The sequence below is a fragment of the Chrysemys picta genome, chromosome 2 (genome assembly GCF_011386835.1).
Source record: "Chrysemys picta bellii isolate R12L10 chromosome 2, ASM1138683v2, whole genome shotgun sequence".
NCBI classification, from domain to species: domain Eukaryota; kingdom Metazoa; phylum Chordata; order Testudines; family Emydidae; genus Chrysemys; species Chrysemys picta.
This window is the reverse complement of record NC_088792.1, coordinates 73,908,920-73,927,831: the sequence shown is the minus strand read 5'-3', so window position 1 is coordinate 73,927,831 and position 18,912 is coordinate 73,908,920. Positions and strand designations below refer to the sequence as shown.

At 39.8% G+C, this 18,912-nt stretch overlaps 1 protein-coding gene across 8 annotated transcripts in view; it reads right to left on the bottom strand.

The window, feature by feature from the left end:
- RARB (retinoic acid receptor beta) overlaps positions 1-18,912 on the bottom strand; it is a 485,822-nt gene that overhangs the window by 128,181 nt on the left and 338,729 nt on the right. Inside the window, exons 1-2 of one of the 8 annotated variants that reach the window (XM_042840263.2) lie at positions 4,544-5,166; positions 3,163-3,239 (exon numbers count right to left, since the gene is read on the bottom strand). The exons of 5 other annotated variants lie outside the window; for them this stretch is intronic. In XM_042840263.2, coding sequence (XP_042696197.1) covers positions 3,163-3,239; positions 4,544-4,700 — 234 coding nt within the window. In that variant the 5' untranslated portion in view covers positions 4,701-5,166. Of the gene's footprint in view, positions 1-3,162; positions 3,240-4,543; positions 5,167-18,912 lie in introns of those variants that run through there. 2 more of the 8 variants (XM_065583502.1, XM_005297081.5) reach the window with 2 other exon arrangements.

Below are 18,912 nucleotides of genomic sequence, written 5' to 3'. Positions count from 1 at the left end.
ATTTTGGTATAGAACTGCCTGGCATCAGTGCACAAACTCAGATTTGCCCTGCCTGGGGGCACCTTTATTACACAGGCCCATTACACAAATAGAAAACCACCCACAGATATTTCATTTTTGCTCCAAGCTTATTCTACACCAGTAACACCAATGAATCCCTCTCAGATTTTGCATTCTCAAGAGTTTTTAACAGCAGTGCACTTCAGCCATAGTTTGCATGCTGGGGACTGAATCAGGCCTGCTATATCAGATGCTAAAATACAGGATCAGTTATTCTAGTTTCAGTTCATTCAGAAAAAATATTCATGCCATGCTTTTTCAAGAGAAGGTAATGAAGCCAGGATAACACAGAGGATGAGAAATAATTTAATCTGATGCTTGAAGTAAAATTCAGGGAACACCGTGACAGATTTCATTACATCTTACAGATGCTTTTACTTGTTATCTTTGTAGACTGATTAAACCATAGACGATCAAGCACAGATATTTTAAATAAAGTACTTAACAACTCCTTCTTAACCATCTTGCTGTGAAGTTTATAACAAACATTAAAGAGAATAACCTGTTTTGAACAGACCTTGCCTTCTCTGGTGCCAGTATGTGATTTACCAAACGCACCTGCAGCAATCTGATACTTGGGAATGCAGATTTCAAGTCCCACACTTCAAAATGTTTGTTTTTAAATTCAGAAAGGTGAAAGAAAATAAGGAACTGAGCTCTTGGTTGGGCACAGATGTTTCTAGGATTTCCAGTGCTCGCAGAGAACAAGAACCTCCCACAATCTACACAACAACCTGGGATTTAGAAGTACATTTTATGCGTCTGGATTTAATTTTTAACAAGATTTTTGAAGGTTAACACCTCCAGTTCTTACTCAGCCAAACCTCCCAGGAAAGCCAACTGGGAACTTTCCCTTGAGTAAGGACTATATACTACAGGAATTATACTGATCGTATTTGCAGCCTATGTGTAACACCCATAATTTTATCTTTATTGAGTTCTCTATTTTTGTAAATGTAACAAAATGTGCTAGACTAATAGTGGATTTCTATATTACTTGTTGAAACACTGCTTTCATATGAATGCTTAGGTTATTCCTATTTTGGGCCTTCTCATTTGAGGTCACCTGTTAAATGAATCATATGAAGATTTTTTTTTTTTATAGGATCTTCTAGGACAAGGGGAAATCAGCCATTCCGCCTTTTTTCATGTTCTGTCTGGTCCAATCCTGAGTGCACCCTTGCTTCCATGCTATTCAGCTGTTTCATGTTTCAACAGAAGTTATTCAATCTCTACTTTTTTTTTTTTTTGTAGCTAATTACTGAAGCTGTGCTGAAAATTATATTGTACTTTAAAATACAAATGAGGCATTTTTATAATCTTAATTTTAGTCTATATTCTCCTCTTCAAATCTAGTCTTGTCTGATTTTGATATATTGGCCTGATTTCTCTCGAGAGTGTTAAGAGAAGTGCTTACTACTGATGTTTAAAAATTCAATCAATCAGTTTTATTCCCTTTCTTTGAGTCCATTACTTTCTTTGTAAATGAATTATTTCTTCTCTTTAATCCATTACAATAAAATTAAATCCACATGAAAAATATACATACATATATTTTAATTTTGAAAAAAATAGTAAGCACTCAATGTATATATACATTACTGTGTGTGTATATATATATATATGTATATGTGTGTGTATATATATAGTGTGTGTGTGTGTGTTTGTGTTTTTAAACATATATACTTACATGCACACATGTGTAATACATACGGTTTATGCTTTATTTGCAAACCTACCCAATGGGAGAAGGAAAAATAGTGTACAAACACAAGTTATGTTTGGACTGCGTCTTACCTTCTATTTCAATTTGCAGACCTTCCATAGGCTAGGACAATTCATAATATTACAGGATTGCATTCTGCACATTGAACTGCAATGGAATTAATGTGCGGAAGTTGGGGACATACAGTACTCTAAATTAAATGCAACAAGGATTAATTCTTCCAGCATCTCAGCTGCAGCATTGATGCTGTTCAGGATTGTTACTGGGCTCTTTTGAGTCTGCAATATGCATGCATTATTCCCTTAACATCCATTTACCTCCTACTCCAGACTCCTGATCTCTATCAAAGTAGCATTTATAAGGCCTAAATGAATGCTGCAGGTGCATCATTTGTATTGCTGAGGCCCCCCCAAATCCTACCAAGTACTTAATACTTTTGAATCTCGGCTACGATTACTTTACACAAAACCGCAGAGGTCTAAATAGGAAAAGAGAGTCAGGAAATACTTGTGGTTGAAATTAACCATTGTCATTGTTACATTTACAGCACTGGAGCAAACTTTAGTCTTTGTGCTCTTTGTATCACTCCCCCAACCCCAAAATTGTTCTTTGTCAGCACCTCATATAAGTAATAAAACAGTTTATATTTCAATAGAATTTTAATAAATTAAAATATGGGTGCATATTTCCATATGTACACACAAACACATATTTAGAGTACTTGCTCATTTTTTCAGAATAAAAAAAATGCTACATAAATTAACTGAACACTATTTAGAAAGTAACCAGCTAATGTGCTTTCCAGTATGAGTGTCATTAACAGTCAGTTCAAATTACAGCCAAACAAATTATAATTCAGGTTCAGCCTGATTTTAAGTTGCCTTGCAGTAAAGTTTAATTGTATTCCTTACAAAATTATAAGACTCAATTCCTGAAAGCACTTTTCTGTATTTTTTATTTACTCTTGTTAATATGAGTTTCTTTGATTAGCTGACCTTTTCTGTTATCAACACTTGTCTCTTATCGCTGGCCCTAGGCAAATGACATATTTACCACTCTTCCACTCTGATAAGGGTAATCCTATGTTTAATTTGTTCAAGAACAAACACAGCATTTTTCATTTTTTAGAACATGTTTCTAGTTAATAACAAAAGTATAGGAAAGTGCAGATAAAAGCTACACTTTATTTAAACAATTATCAGAATGTGATGAAAAATATTTTTCCAGTGAAAGTTTTATATTATGGGACTTGCTTACTAATGAGGCAAAATTTCTAGGATTCAAAGCATTTTTATTACCATAGTTAAACTTATATTTCTGTTTAAATCATGGTAACTAGAGAATACATCTTTAGTGAAATGTCTTTAGTTTCTTACGGTTATGGAAGAACTTTCATGTAATAGATTTTCTTTCATATCTTGCGACCTCAAATGTAGAAATATTTTGAAAGTAGCTAAGGGAAAATAAATAAAATATATTGATTTTTTTTTACTGAGTTTAATTCTTTTGAATTGTAAAGATGTTAAACATTTGAACCCATATAGTTGCCAATCGTTATTGATTTTTACAAGTCTTTTCTCAATGGTTTATTGGTTCAAGAACTAATGTCATACATATTCTTAGAAAAAGTTTTGCGGAGAGTCATAAATATGATAATCCACCAGGCACGTCTTTTAAGAACTTTTTTTTCTTTAATTCCCTCTGGATAAACAACATTGAAGGGAAAGCTACATTTATTCTTATGCAGCTTTGAACTCTTTGGAAAACAAAGATTTCAGACATAATTCTATAGCTAATGCTGCACTGAAGTGTCAAAGAGTGTGTTAAAAACATTTTGATAGATAGCCAAGTCATTTATCTTAATCAGTGTCAGAGCAGAGAAACATTCTGCAGGCTCTTTAATGCAGAGTATAGGGGATGCGTACTGGTACTTGTAATTTCTCAGACTTGAAACTACAGCGTTAAAACACTGCCACTGTTTACCATCTATGTTTCTCAGCACTATGTCAAGCTCAGATAACAAGACAGTAATTTTTTAAAAACTACATTACAGTATCTATGCTTCCTCCTCTACTACTCCGAGACTCTGACTGAATCTGAAGGTATGAAAATAATTGATGGCTAAACACAAGGGGAGTTCACAGTTAGTAGTTTTCTAGCAAAACAGCAACTTCTTATAGCAACAAAGTGAAGAAGAAAGGTGGCAGCAAGGTCAGTACAAAGAAATATTGCTTTTTCTTAGCAAGGGAAATATTAATGGAAGCCTAAAACTATCGCCTGATTTCAAGAACATCACCTACACTATGCAGTTTAAATTCTTTGTAAGGAATGTACAGAATACAATTTTAATTGCTTGGCTGCACTGTTGAAATGTACATCAAGAAAATATGCAATCAATTACCAAGTGTGATGGGAAATTATAGCAGGGAGGCAAAGGAAAGAAAACTACAACAGAGATTCTGTGTAATTTGTCCTTCATTGGACAGAGTTTAAAAAGTCGTGCTGTACTATATTATTGTTTTGCATTTTCCTGTTTTCTAAAAACCTGGTTGAAGGGTTGATATACTGTGTAAAAAGGTGGAAACATAAAACATATTTTAAATATTTTTTTCTGCAAAAGAAAATACTTACACAACCACATTTTGCATAAGAAAAAGTCCCTACAATCCCTATCGCAAATTAAAAGTAGTTGGGTTTTTTTTTTTTAACTGCATGCAAATAATTTTTTTGAAATCTGGAAAAAATAATGGGACCTACATTGAGCACTGTGCCGGTGTTGCCAGTCTGTTTGTGCCAATCCACTGAAGCATGCTTTCAGAGCCTTCTCCTGGAGCATGCAAGAAGACGGACTTGCAGTGTAGAAATCCAGAATTTGACCAGGGCTCACTGCTAGAACATCCATACAGTCAAACATGATTCCCCCTCTGCAGAACGTCTGCAAAAGTGCTTGCCTCTAGGTGTGGAGGAAAATGGCATATAAAAGTACACCCAACTCCATCAAACTCTGCCCCTTTTTTGGCACGTAGGCTGTTCGTCTTTTTCCCAGACCAGAATCATGAATTATGACAGACAACACAGCTAAAAGCCTGTAATTGATCCAAATGATCATTTACCATTTTCCAGGCTGCTCAGCCAATCCAGCAAGATAGGGGGAAACAAGCAACATTCCAAGTTTTAGTTTCAATCAAATCATTTCAAAAATCCTTTAGAATCAGTCCTGCCTCATAGGTTGTTGCTGAAGATATGATCTTTTTCACATCACACACATCATCAAAGTCCCAGTAATAAAAGACCTTTGGTAATAACTCTGGATCCCCCTCACCAGTGAATAGATCCTTCTGCCTCTGAACAGCTCACTTCCTACTATTTGTGTCACACAGAATGAAAGATTGAATTGCCTAATATATGCGAGTGAACTTTCCATGAACCCTTCCCAGGCTGCTAACCTTCAAATGACCCAAACCAGTCTGACATCACCAGCTCCCAGGATTCTCACACTGCTTAAAAACTCCCAGCAGCCCTGCAAAAGCAGACAGGCAGAGAAGCAAGCAACTATTAGCCATTGCATTTATACTTTCATATCTTTAAATAATAAAATAAAAAAAATAAAGAGAAAGATTAAATTGCAAAAAGGCTGCTTCTGGGTCCTGTTTGCACAACAACAAATCTTGTATACATATCATCTTATTCTAGGTGTGTGGATTATTTTAAGTGCCAGTCTATTTCTTAAATTCCCTGCACGGTCCCTACCTCCTCTGTAGAAAGAATCAGCAACACACAGACACAATTTGCCACTTTACAGGGACATGGCTACAGACACTAGTTTCTCATCTTGGGGAGACAGCTACTAAAGATCATCACAGTCTGCACTCCTCCCTGTGCAAATCTGTGTTAATGTTTTGGCTGGTATTTGTAACACAGTATCCCTGACAGTCCGGAGCTAAAACTCTCCATGCCAGCATCCACTTACTTGAGAATGTTGATAGGCCCATAACTAGGAGAGCATTAGGTGCTTAAATATCCACCCCACTTCCACCCCCTCCAGACAGCCATGTAAATGTAATTAAACACAGCAAATGAATCATTACAGCCTGAATCCTGCAGACTATTCAGGCTGCTGAAAGAAGTGCAGAGAGCCAAAGTGATAGCATTTGGCACTCAGCATTTGCTCAGCACCAGCGCAGAGAAGTTTCTATGTAAGGGGACCCGGTTCTGCAAGCAGCCAAGCAGATCCCAGAATCAGACTGTGACCCCTGTGTTCACACCCTACTAACTATTGCAGTGATCTTTGTACAAAGTATGCCTTGTAAGGTATCATTTGAAAACTCAAAATTTGCTGGTCAGTATTGTCCTGGTAAACTATGTGTGGCAACATTATATTTGGTTATAAGATTCCCCTGTATGGTGGTGTTAACACACATTCCAAACCCCACAGCCCTGCCCAAACAGAAGTTGACAAACAGGTCCATCCTCAACAAAGGAATGTGTGATCTGCTTGATTGTCATTTAAGCAGTAAACAGAGTAAGGGAAGACACAGGTGTGGTGCTGGAACAATTTGTATAGTGGGGGTGCTGAGAGCCATTTAACCAAACTGTAAACTCAGTATATAATGGAAGCCACTTCAAGCCAAGGAGTGCGGCAGCACCCCCCGTTCCAGCACCTATGGACACAGGAAGTTCAAACAGGTGAATAAAAACCAGCAGGGAACATCCTTCCACATAGACTCTTTAGCTCCTGGTTCTCAGCTGGAAATATTTTTCAAGAAGAGGACTGAAGTTATTAAAAAAGGAGGGCCGAACACCCCAAGATACCTCTCTCTCTCTCTCCCTGCCCATTGCATTCATTACACCTGAAGAGACAAGGCAAAGAGGTCTTGGACTCTGGGGGAAGGGTTCTGACCTACAGAGTTTGGTCAGTAAGACAGCTGAAAGCTAGGGGTGAGTAAAAAAGCACCAAGCTCAGCTGTCTCACTGGTGGTTCAGTGCTGCTCTCTCTCAACTCTCATCTGCATCTCACAAAAGCAGTACACAAAATTCGGTATTTTTGTACAAATAGTCTCCTTCCTATACAATCTTGCGTATGGATCTGAATCCTGTCAGCTCTTTACCTGGATGGATTGCTATAGGTATTTTAATAATGAAAAGGAAAATGTAATATCAAGTTCTGAGACACTGTTTTCCCCCTTAAAAAAAAAAAAAAAGAGAAAAACTTTCAAAAGTGGCTCCTCTTTCAGGAGCTTGATCTGAGACACCTTGGATCATAGGTGTTGAGAACTTGCATCTTATATTGGCTTTGGGTTAGATTTTCTAAGGCACAAAGGGAAGAGAAGAGCCCAACTTTCATCAAGTTTCAATAGAAGTTGGGCACTTAATTTCCTTTCATGCCTTTCAATATCTCCCCCTTCAGGTCAATATTGCAGATACTCAGCATTTCTGAAAATCAGACCCGAGGTGTCTCAGACTGGGCAACCAAAACCAGAAAAACACAGAATTAGTGGACACCTTTTGAAAACTTCGCCCATAACATCTGATGAACCTGGGAACATTGTGGGTGGGAAATGCACACAAGAAAAGACAAGAAATACTAAGGAGAGATTCACTTGGGGACCTGACTAACTTGCTTAATGGATGTGATGTTCTTTCTCTGCAGAAAGTCCTTTGATGCATTAAAAGCTCTGTGACAATACCTGTAGATTGTGTTAACAAAACTTTCTGTAAAGATTCAAGAAGTTAAACAAAACAGCATTGTCCCTTGCAACTGATAGGTCTATACTGAAAACAAACCACTGAACGAAAAGCCCTGTTGTAATCTAGAAGCAAAATCCCTTTGAAGACACACAAACAAAAGCTTTTCTTAATTTCTTCCCCTCTCAGACAAAAGAGATTTAGCTGTCCCTACAGTAGACATAGTCTCACTTCATCGCCTATCCTGATAGAAGAATTATAGGGCTGGAATGCAACACTGGCATCCAAGGGCTTTTAGAGTCTGTCAGGGGAAACTTACCCCATGCTGAAATTGCTCCAGCTTAAGAAGTGGCTCAGTGACACTTACACTGTAATGTGAAAAGTATGTACAATGCAGACTTATCCAAGCACATTACAACAATTTTCAGCACAGCAAGCAGAGTTCTCACTATTAACAAGAAAAAAAGAGGTGGTGACATTTTACTAAAATCTGATTTTATCATGTGGCTATTGCTTTTTTGTTTTGTTTGTTTATTCATTTGTGGTGGACAACAAAACTTCATTAAAAGACTCTATTTTATAGCCATATAAAACCTGTTTTCTCATTATGAGAATTTAGGAACATCTAGTGTGTCATCATTAAGATGACTGGAAAGATACACACAGAACAAAAACAACAAGGAGTCTGGTGGCACCTTAAAGACTAACAGGTTTATTTGGGCATAAGCTTTCATGAGTAAAAACCTCACTTCTTCGGATGCATAGAGTGAATATTGTTGTTTTTGTAGATACAGACTAACCCGGCTACCCCCTGATACTTGACACAGAACAAAACATCTTTTGCCAGTTTTCATGTTAGGAAGAAAGGGGGCTCTCTACAGCCCAGAGTTCTGGATATGGTGAACGTTTAGACCAAGAAGGTACCCTGATGAATTACAATGAACAAAATCATATTGACCAAACATGGTTATGTTTATTTTTTAACTGTTCTAATAAAATTATATTTAATATAAAACCTATTTGGGGTGCTTTTAATTGCAGATAAGTCATGTGCAACTTCTGAAAATAACTGCCAGTAATTCATGCTTAATTGCATATGAATGGAATAAGATGGCTTTTTCATACTATATCTAAATGGGCCAGGTAGTTCATCGTGTTTTATTATGAATGATAGTTGTGCTAATGATTACAGTTATTACTGAACCATGTGTAATTAACGAATTCCTCAAATAATCTAACAGTTCACCTCTATAGTATTTCTTCTCAGTTCTAGAATTTAATTAGTTTATTAATCTCTTCCAAAGTTTTGTTCCTCTGTAAATTGTACAATTCAGGCTCTTTTAAAAAACATAATACAAAGAAAATGTACCCTGATAACTTGGGAGAATTTTTGCAAAAAATAATATTCATATAGTGTATATTAGACAGCACTAACTACAACCATTTTGAATATACATTGAAGGCATAATTAATAAATTGGTTAATTCAAATGTAACAAAGCTTGAATTATTGACACACATTTTAAACTCTTATCCAGTTCTTGAAAGCGTCAAGTGGAAAAGAACTCTCCAAAATTTTCCCATTAGATCATACAACAACAAAAAATTTGATTTCATGCCATCACCTTGATCTGTTTTTTCTCAATCTGTGGTGGCAAGAAACTTAACAATAAACATATTCTTATCCACAAATGAAATAAAAAGTTCAAGTTGGAAATCCATTTCTTTCAGCATTACTGTATATTTGTCAGTGTTACATAGCACATTTGAAACCCATAACCATAAAACAAAAATTTACAGCTAAGGTTTAGGGTCTACATCTGTTTCTCTGGTTTTTGTACAGCAATTACCCACTGGACAATTCAGAATGAAGCACCATGAATCATGTTCTGCACACATGTTTGTGCTGGTCACTTTTTGTAAAGAACAAGAGTCTGAGGATGCCATAATGTGCTTCACAGAGACTTGTCCAGAATTAGGTTGAATGCTGTGTGCTGTCTAAATAAAAAAGCTTTTACTAGCACCAACATATTATTGGCAGACTGTTACAGCCTTATGTGAAGGACAGAAAAAGAACAAATGCACACACACAAAAAAAATCTTTAAGAGAAAGCATGTTGGTAGAAGCCTACCTTTTTACATGCATTTTACTATTAATCACATGTAACTGTCTCTTGAAACAGTTTTGACAGCAGAGTAAATGGTTACTAGTGACTGATGTGTGTGTTTAAGCAGTAAAAGCAGAGACAAAGTGAGGTTTCTTCTACTCCCTAGGCAAGTGCTGACACTGAGCTTGCCGCCTCAACTCTGATACTCAGAGATTCCTTTGTGTCAGTTGCTGGGAGAATCACTGGCAGTTAAATCACTGCCATCACTCACATACAGAGGCTTTGATTTTTACCTCTTTATTCAGAATAGATGCTAATATGAAATATTACCTGCCTTTTCTTTTCTTTTCTTTTTTAAGTTTAATGACATGGGGTTTAAAATCTGGCTACCCAAATCCCACTGTAGTTTACTGTAGTTACTTGTTAATATTGTAGGATGTTTTCACAGGCTTGAAGAGTAAGAATGATGTTAACGAATTAGGGAAAAGAAGGCTGAACCAGGGGAATGGCTGAATATTTAAAATATCAAGATACTATTGAAAGGATATGAAACACATAGCAGGAATCGGACTAGAACAATATTGAACCTACAGACAGAATATCACAGTACAAATATTTTGACTGGCACAGGAGAGACAGCTTTGATAGATGTGAAGTACAATAAAAAAGCAGTCACAGTGGTGATTCTTGGTTGCTGTAGTCCAGAACTCTCAGTGGCTTTAATGTGGATTTCCACATAACATGCAAGATCAGCTCCAGGATTATGTTCCAGATACATTACTAGCAATAGTAAAAGGAGGAAAGTGGGTCTGGTTTCAGGTTCACCACCATAAAATGCTCATAAAATTTATAACCTAAAGGATATTACTATTAACACAATTACATACATATAAAGATATCCAAAACAATAATATCTGTGCATAATTTACATTTTAAAAATTGGGTAGTTGCACTTTATTCTCCTGCTGCCTGCGGCTTTAGGAATAGAGACGGTGGGTCGGATCAAAAGTCCACCTAGCCCAGTATCTTGTCTCTGGTGCTTCAGAGGAAGCTGTAAAAACCTAGAAGTGGGATAATGTGCTCCCCATAACAGGCCTCCTACTGATCTCTAATAGAGATTGGCTCAATATCCTTTACAGAAATTTTGTCATTAACTATGATAACTGGATCTTCTTGATAGCCACATCAATTTCCCAGTCCTTTTTTGAGTCCTGTTAAATTCTTGGCCTCAATCACTGAGAGGGATAATACATTATTGGCCTTTGAAACAGAGAGGGATAATACTTTTTTAAAAAAATTGTAATACTAATCTACATGGTAAATGTAAAAATAGACAAAAAATCTCCTTGAGGCCCAACAGGCGAGCTGTAGACTCCAGTAGGATTCAGTAGTGCTTGTGACATCACCAGCATAGCACATGGACACGGAGGAGGTGACCTGCAATTTTGAAGGACCCAAAAAGAAAAGATAGTACATATGAAATTAGCTACATACTGAATGGGCCTCTCCCTGCTTGCTGTTTGGGGGGATCCAGAACACTGCAATTACTAAATGTCTTCCACTAAAAGCAAATAATTATTTTTTTTAATGGATTGAGAACTGGTGTTTCAAGTTTTACCTATAAAGAGATTTTTACAGCTAGATTATAAATCTCCCCAAATAGATAATTTTAATGGAAATGCTGATGCAACCTTAGCTATGGAGTCATGAATGGCTCTGACATACAGTATTATATAATCTGGTGAGAATGTGGATTGGGAGATCTATAAAATGTAAGCAGAAGCAAGATAAAAAGGAATAGAAAAGCAAGTAGAAATACTGAACATTAAACTACAGAGAATATTTCTACTAAAGATAAGCACTCTTCATGCTTAATATGCTCACAGTTGGTTGAAGGTACAAGTGCACAATGATCCACTAAAAATAATAGTAGAGAAACCAAGAGGCTGTTTGAATAATTGTTTTGTTTCTGACTTTTCTAAGGAGGAAGAGGATGGAGACCTGCCTAAGAAAGGGATTACATTTCCTGGTACGATTGGGGAGGAGTAAGATAATGTGTATGGAGGAGGAAGATAATGTGTACAAAACAATAGACATAGCTGTGGAAAGACTGGACATTTAAAATAGACAAAGTACCAGGTCCAGATAACATACAAACCCATCCGTTAAAGGAAATGAGGGCAGAAATTAGTGAGACCTAGTATATTTAGAAGTTCTCTGTTGACAGATCAGATTCCTGGGGACTGGATACACATAGCAGCATTGCTAAAACAAATGCCACAGTATTCAGCAAATGATTGTGAAATTCAGCCCTGTGCATAAGAACATAACAAGGGCTATCCTGAACTAACAAGTATTTTGAAAGTTTAAGAGGTAGTTAAGTGGTGTATAGACCTTGTGGTGGTCCTCTGCACAAGGGAGAATTTCACACAGATTTAGCTTAGAATTCATCGTGGACTGAACACAAGAAACAAATTTCTAGAAGATTGTGATGGTGGAAAACCTAATATAAAGGCAATGGGCCAGATTCTCAGCTGGTGTAAATTGGCATAGCTCCACTGACTTCAACAGATTTACACATGTATTTATGACATGCACTTCTTTCTTAATTAGTTCACAGAGAAGAGTAGTGCTATATACTGTATCTCTTGCTAGGGAACAATGAAAACGTTTTTTAGCTGCAAATGGGCAAAAAAACAAAAACAAACGATCCATATAAGAGATAGTCAAGATGTGGTGGAATAGTTGTGGTGTCCATTGGCTTGTTAAAGGTGATAAAAATCAGTTTAATGAGTAGTGACATTCTTTTGATTTATACTTGCTGAACAAAGAATGCCAAAGAAAAACCCCAGTGAACTGAAGTGGGAGCACTACAGTGAATGGGAAAAGACATTGAGAACATATATTGGCCTCCGGTAAAGAATAAAAATTCACCAAAAGTTACCACAGTTTGGTATCTGAGAAAGCTCAGTAATCCCCTCTATTTAATATAAGTAATGAAGGGGGCATCACTCAGATTCTTACTTTTAAATGGCAGCTAATATATTTTTAGTTAATTTGGGTTCTAAGTCAATGACAGAAAAGGTTGATTGCATCTTTCCCTCTTTAGAAATTACTATAACTACTGACAGATAATTAACTCGAATGTGGTCTTATAATTTTTGGCATATTACCCCAATAGCATAGCTTTGTTACTAACTTATAGTAAATCAATCGCAGTTCTGTGGAAATCTGAAAGTTGAAATCTTTTTGTTCTACTCATTTTCTAAACAGACTGATATATATATATTTTTAATTTCTGCAAAATTTACAAACATTTGAAACATTGACATTTTAAAAAGATGTTTCAGTATTGAAGAAATCTCACCAGGTGACTAAACTAACCAAAGTAGATAATAAACTAAATATACTAATATGCTAATACAAAATATACTAGATAATGTAGTAAAAATGACAAACTCACCTGAAAAAAACCCACAAAAATGAAAAATGAGCAATGCAGGAAATGGACCTCATGGAGCACTGTAGCGGGGTGGTGACCCACTCTAGTCCTGATAGGGTTGGAACCAGCCCTGGGAGAGGGCTGGCAGGCTGTGAAAGAAAGACCTGGGTTGGTTGGGGAAGCAGCCGCAGCTAGGCCATGCCCCAATCAGGGCCCAGCTGGCCCTATCAAGGCTGGGAGCCAGGAGCATGGACTCAGTCTCCCTCTGCCTGTAGAGAGAGGAGGGCCTGGCTGCAGGGAGCTAGAGACAGGGTACCTGAGTGGAGCACGGCTGGGTAAAGGCAGAGGAGCTGGGGAGTTCCAGCCTGGAAAGCCCCAGGCTGCGGCCTAGCATTAGGCCAACAGGTACTGGGGGTTGCAGAGGGCAGTTCAGGGGTAGGCAAAGGCAGCACGTCCAAACCCAACCTTGCCTGTGATAAGTAGCATATACTGCAGTCTGCCCCAGGGAGTGAGGCTAGATGGTGACTGGCAGTAGCCTTACACTGAGGCGAGGTGGGGTTAGTGGGTGGGGGTTCCCCTGGGTGGGGAGACCCAGAGTGTGGGGGTACTGCCAGGGGGCAGCAACCCAGAGAAAGGGGCACCGGGGTCCTGGGAGGGACACGGGGGTCAAGCGGTAGTGGATCACCAGCCTGCAGAGGGCGCTCTGGAGCTGGGATGAGCTAATTCCCATGGACGACCAGCAGGAGGCGCTGCAGGGGTGAGTCCACACGCTTACAAGCACATATGCCATAGGGCAGACAAATGACACAAGACAAATCATGTCAACAAGGTTCTCTCAGGCTTACATTTGTCACTCATTTATGTCCAAAGATCTTGAAAATTATCTGAAACACTGAAATGGTTTTCTGAAAATTTGTTTTCAAAACAGGTAATTTTTTGATGGAACATTTTTTCATTTTGAAAGATTTTGTTTATGAAACCCATGTTCTCGCAATCAACAACAACAAAAGCATAGAGTCAGCTAATTCCATTTAATAGGTTCTAGTCATTCTCTCTGCTGGAAAAATAAGTAGGAGGGGACTTCAGGGGAAGGAAATCTCAGTGAAAAACCCACTCAAAGAGATCTACCACGCATATCAACTTGTCAAGAGTCACCACTAGAGCAGGTTGAAATTTTTCCACAGTCGCGACCTGCCAGTGACTTTTACTAAAAGTAACTGACAAAATCTTAACCTTACTGATGATGTGAAGCAGGATTCTTATAGTCTGCTCACCAAGCTAGCAGATGCTTTATGCCTGGTGAAAATAAGCTGTATAAGTCCAGAGAAGAGGAAATAACACAATAAGGTGAGTAGTCATTTTTTTATGTCCGTTGAGGGTACAAGAGAGACAAGTTAGGCGAGGTAATATCTTTTATTGGGGGATAACTTCTGTTGAGGGAAGGTATAAGCTTTTGAGCTATAAGGAGCTCTTCTTCAGGAAGGAAATGAGAATGTCTGAGCTAAATACAAGTTGGGACAGATTGTTACGCAAAAGGGATAATGCATATTGTAGGTGGTCACTTGAAATTAAGTGGGCAATTGAGGGTTAAAAACTGTTATGCCTAAGGGGTTTGAAGTGGGCAATTAAGGGTAGCAGGCAGTCTGGTGTGTTACTAATTGTTGTAATGAGCCATAAAACCGGTGTCTCTGTTGAGTCCATGATTTTTCGTGTCTAGTAGAGTTATTAATTTAAGTTCCCAAGCTTGCCTTTGGAAGGTGTTATGCAAATTTCCATTGACAGGGAGGACTGAACAGTCAGATATGAAATGATAATTTTGTAAAAAATGTTCACCCACAGGTCATATAGTGTTTTTGTCTTTTATAATTTTTCTGTGAGAGTTAATTTGAGAGTATAGTGATTATCTGGTTTCAACCACACATAGTTGTTAGTGGAGGCATTTAGTGCACTGGATGAGATACACCATATGTTGTGATAGGCATGTATAGGACCCATGAATCTTGAAAGGTGTGTTGTGGCAGATATTGATCATTGTAACAGTGGAGATACACCTGTGGGTTTTGCACCTGTTGTTCTGGCAGGGTCTAGTACTGCTTTGAGTTGATGTGTCCTGGTCTGTGGGGAGCTTGCTTATGATGATGAGCATGTAAAGGTGGGGGATTGTTTGAAGGCCAGAAGAAGGAGTTCAGGAAAGATTTCCTTCAGGATGCAGTCCTCATCGAGTATGGGTTGTAATTGTTTGATACCCTGTATAGGTTCCAGTGCGGGGTGGTAAGTGACAGCTAGGGGTGTGCAATGTTGTTGTTTTTTCTGTATTGAAGGAGACTCTCCCAGGGTATCTGGGTGGCCCTTTCCAAGATGTGATCTACTTCTCTGGGGAGTCTCCTCCGTTTAGTGAGATAGGTATAGAGGTGTGCATCTTGGACTTTCTCTTTGGAGCACATTCTGTGGTATCGGAGTTCTGGCTGTGCATAACAGATTTTTTGCTGTGTCTGGAGTGGTTGCTGCATCTGTTGAGCTAAGTGTGGTAATCAGTGGTTTTCTTGTATACAGTCGTTTGTAGGGATCCATCGTTTAAGTTAATTGTAGTGTCAAGGACGTTGATGCTGGTGTGGGAGTGTTCTAGAGAGAGTCTGATGGATGGGTGATGGTTGTTGCGGTGGATACCTATGAGAGAGTTTAGATCTTCTGTCAAGAGGATGAAAATATCATCAACGTATCTCAGGTATATCATTGGTTTTGTGGTATGTTTTTCCAGAAATTCTTCCTTGAGGTGGCCCATGAACACGCTAATATACCAGGGAGCCATTCCAGTACCCAGGACTGTTCCCACAGTTTGGACAAAGTGCTTGCTGTTAAACATGAAGGATGAAACGAATGAGTTTGAGGATGTGTTTTGGGTGGATTTCCAAGCACTGTGCATTATCTTGTAGGTATACGAGACAGGCAGCGATAATGTCATGGTAAGGGATATTGGTGTATAGGCACTATGGTGTCAAGAATGATGTTTTGGGGAGATTGTTAAAGTTGTGGAGTTACTGAAGGAAGTCATTAGTGTCTTGGAGGAAGCTAGTCCACTGTGTGGTGAGTGGTTTAAGGATGGTAGCTATGTGTTCTGCTATTCCTTCAATAAGAGTGCCCTGGCCAGATATGAAGGATTTGCCTGGGTTCCCCTTGTTTGTGTATCTTGGGAAAAACGTAAAAGTGCTTGGTGTCGGTTTTGTGAGGTATGAAGTTGCAGGGTTCTTCTTGGAGTTGTTTGGGAAAGGATTTGATGGTCCCTTTAAATTCCTTTGTGAATTGTGGTGTGGGATCTTCTTTCAGTTCTTTATAGGGGGCAGTGTCAGAGAGTTGTCTGTTGGCCTCGTTGACGTGGTCATCAAGATTAAGGACTATGACAGTGCCTCCTTTACTTGCGTGTTGGCTTTCAGGGACAGTATAGCTGTCCTTTAGATGGTAAAAAGATTGTGATGAAGGTGTTTATTGAGGATTTCATAGTCAATTTTTTTCCTGAAGCAATCGATGTAATGACCCAGTGTGTGGTTTTGCCACTGAGGGATATTCTTTTTTCTTATGACTGCCAGTGGGGATTTGGTAGCTGTGTGTAGTGTCACCTTTGTTCTGAAATAATTCCTTGAGGTGGAGTTGGCAGAAAAATTCTTCTAGTTTTTCACATTTGTATGTGATCAGATTCTGTAGCGGGGCAAAAGTTCAGTGCTTTAGAGAGCACACATACTTCAGTTCCAGTTGGGGTAGTCTTGATAGATTGATGATGTTGGGGTGTCGTGTAGTGTCCATGTGGTGGGTCATGATGTCTTCATTTCTCCCAGAGGTGGTGGTGTTCTGTCGGTTGTGAAGAAGTTGTAGTTGGTTCCATTTTTTTGTCTATGTTTGATAGCTATCATCAGGAGATTTTTTTATAATTGTTTTGCATTTCCTGTATGAGCTCTAGGTAGATTTTCTGATTTTTTTTTCTTCTACTGTGCAAGACCATGTGATGATTTATGTATGTAAGGTGTAGGAGATGGTTCCTCAATTTTTGTTTGCTCCTTCTGCAGAGCTGTTCAGCTTATTTGGAATTGTATGTAGTGGTCAGAGGGTTATAGATGCTAAGTCCTCTGGGGATGATTTTTGGTTCTTGCATTTGCAAAGGAAGCAGGTGTCACTGTTTAGTCTGTTTATTTTGTCAAGTTTCCATTTTAAACAGCAGTGTTGTTGTAGCCATGTTGGCCCCAGGATAGGAGAGAAACAAGGTAGGAAAGGTAATATCTTTTATTGGAGCAACTTCTAAGGTAGGAAAGGTAATATCTTTTATTGGAGCAACTTCTGCTGGTGGAACGTACACGTAATAATTGACCTGTTCTGTTCATTCCATCTGAAGCACCTGGCACTAGCTAATGGGTAGAAGACAGGATATTGGGCTGGATCAGGGGTGGGTAAACTACAGCCCGTGGGCCGGATCCAGACCGTCAGGGCGTTGGATCTGGCCCGCGGGATTGCCAGCCCCGCACCGCTCCCAGAAGCGGCCAGCACCACGTCCCTGCGGTCCCTGGGGACTGGGGGGGGGGGAGGGGAGGGGACTGCGGCAGAGGGCTCCAGGCACTGCCCTCGCCTGCAGGCACCGCCCCCTGCAACTCCCATTGGCCAGGAATGGAGAACCACTGCCAATGGGAGCTTCGGGAGAGGTACCTGCAGGCAAGGGGAGCACGCAGAGCCCTCTGCCCCCCACTCCCGCAGGGGCCGCAGGGACATGGTGCCAGCCTCCTCCAGGAGCGGCGTGGGGCTAGGGCAGGCAGGGTGCCTGCCTGCCACCCCGGAACTGCTCAAGGTAAGTGGCATTGGGCCGGAGCCCGCACTCCAAACCTCAGCCCTGAGCCCCCTGCTGCACCCCACACTACCCCTGCACCCCATCCCCCTGCCGAGCCCCTTCCTGAACACCGCACCCCTCCTACACCCCAACACCTTGCTCTGAGCCCCTTCCTGCACACCACACACCCTCCCGCACCCCAACCCCCTGCCCCAGCCCTATGTTCAGGCCCTCCATGCAATTTCCCCACCCAGATGTGGCCCTCGGGCCAAAAAGTCTGCCCACCCCTGGGCTAGATGGACCATTGTCCTGACCCATTATGGCCATTCTTATGTTCCTATTGCATCCATGAACTAGCAACAGTATCAATTGTGCTGTGTCTGAATCATCTGTAGAAGATTTTCCAAACCGATTTTACTCTCCCTGAATCCTCACAACTTCAAGCTGTTCTTTGTAGTGTATTTCAACTTCTACTTGATTCCTTTGGGCAAGTCCACATGATAAAAATTACGTGGTATTACCCTCACGCCTCTGATTGGCTGATCAGGAATATCAGCCCAGCTCAGGAGAAGCCATTTCATCTTGGTTTCTTGCACAGAGACGCTGCATTTCAGCTGGAGTTTTCAATCCATTGAGACTCTGGCTGAACTCTTCAGCACAGCCCTTGCCATCCCACACAGAAAAGAGTTCCCTTTATTCCATTCACAGCTCAGGGCAAATCGCCATGTGAAAAGACATCAAGTGAGTGGGACATTAATCTCTGGGGCCATCTGAAGGTTACTACAGGTTAATTTAGGATCAGGATCTGCCTAGCACTTAGCCGGAGGTGAGGAGCATGGGGATAGGGCTAAGGAACCTCAGCGCCTGGCACATTCTGTATAAGCGGTCCAGCAGAATTCCAGCCCTTGTGTTCACAGGAGTGCATGAGCTGATCCTTCTCTCCTGCTCTGGCGTGCACAGCATCCCAAAGGGAGTTAGATAGGGGAAAGGAAACAGGGCCATTGCCCAAACCTCCATGGAGCTGGCTGGCTGCATGGGGCAGAAATAAGCCTCATCCCATAAAGGGTATAGAACAGTTGTGTGCC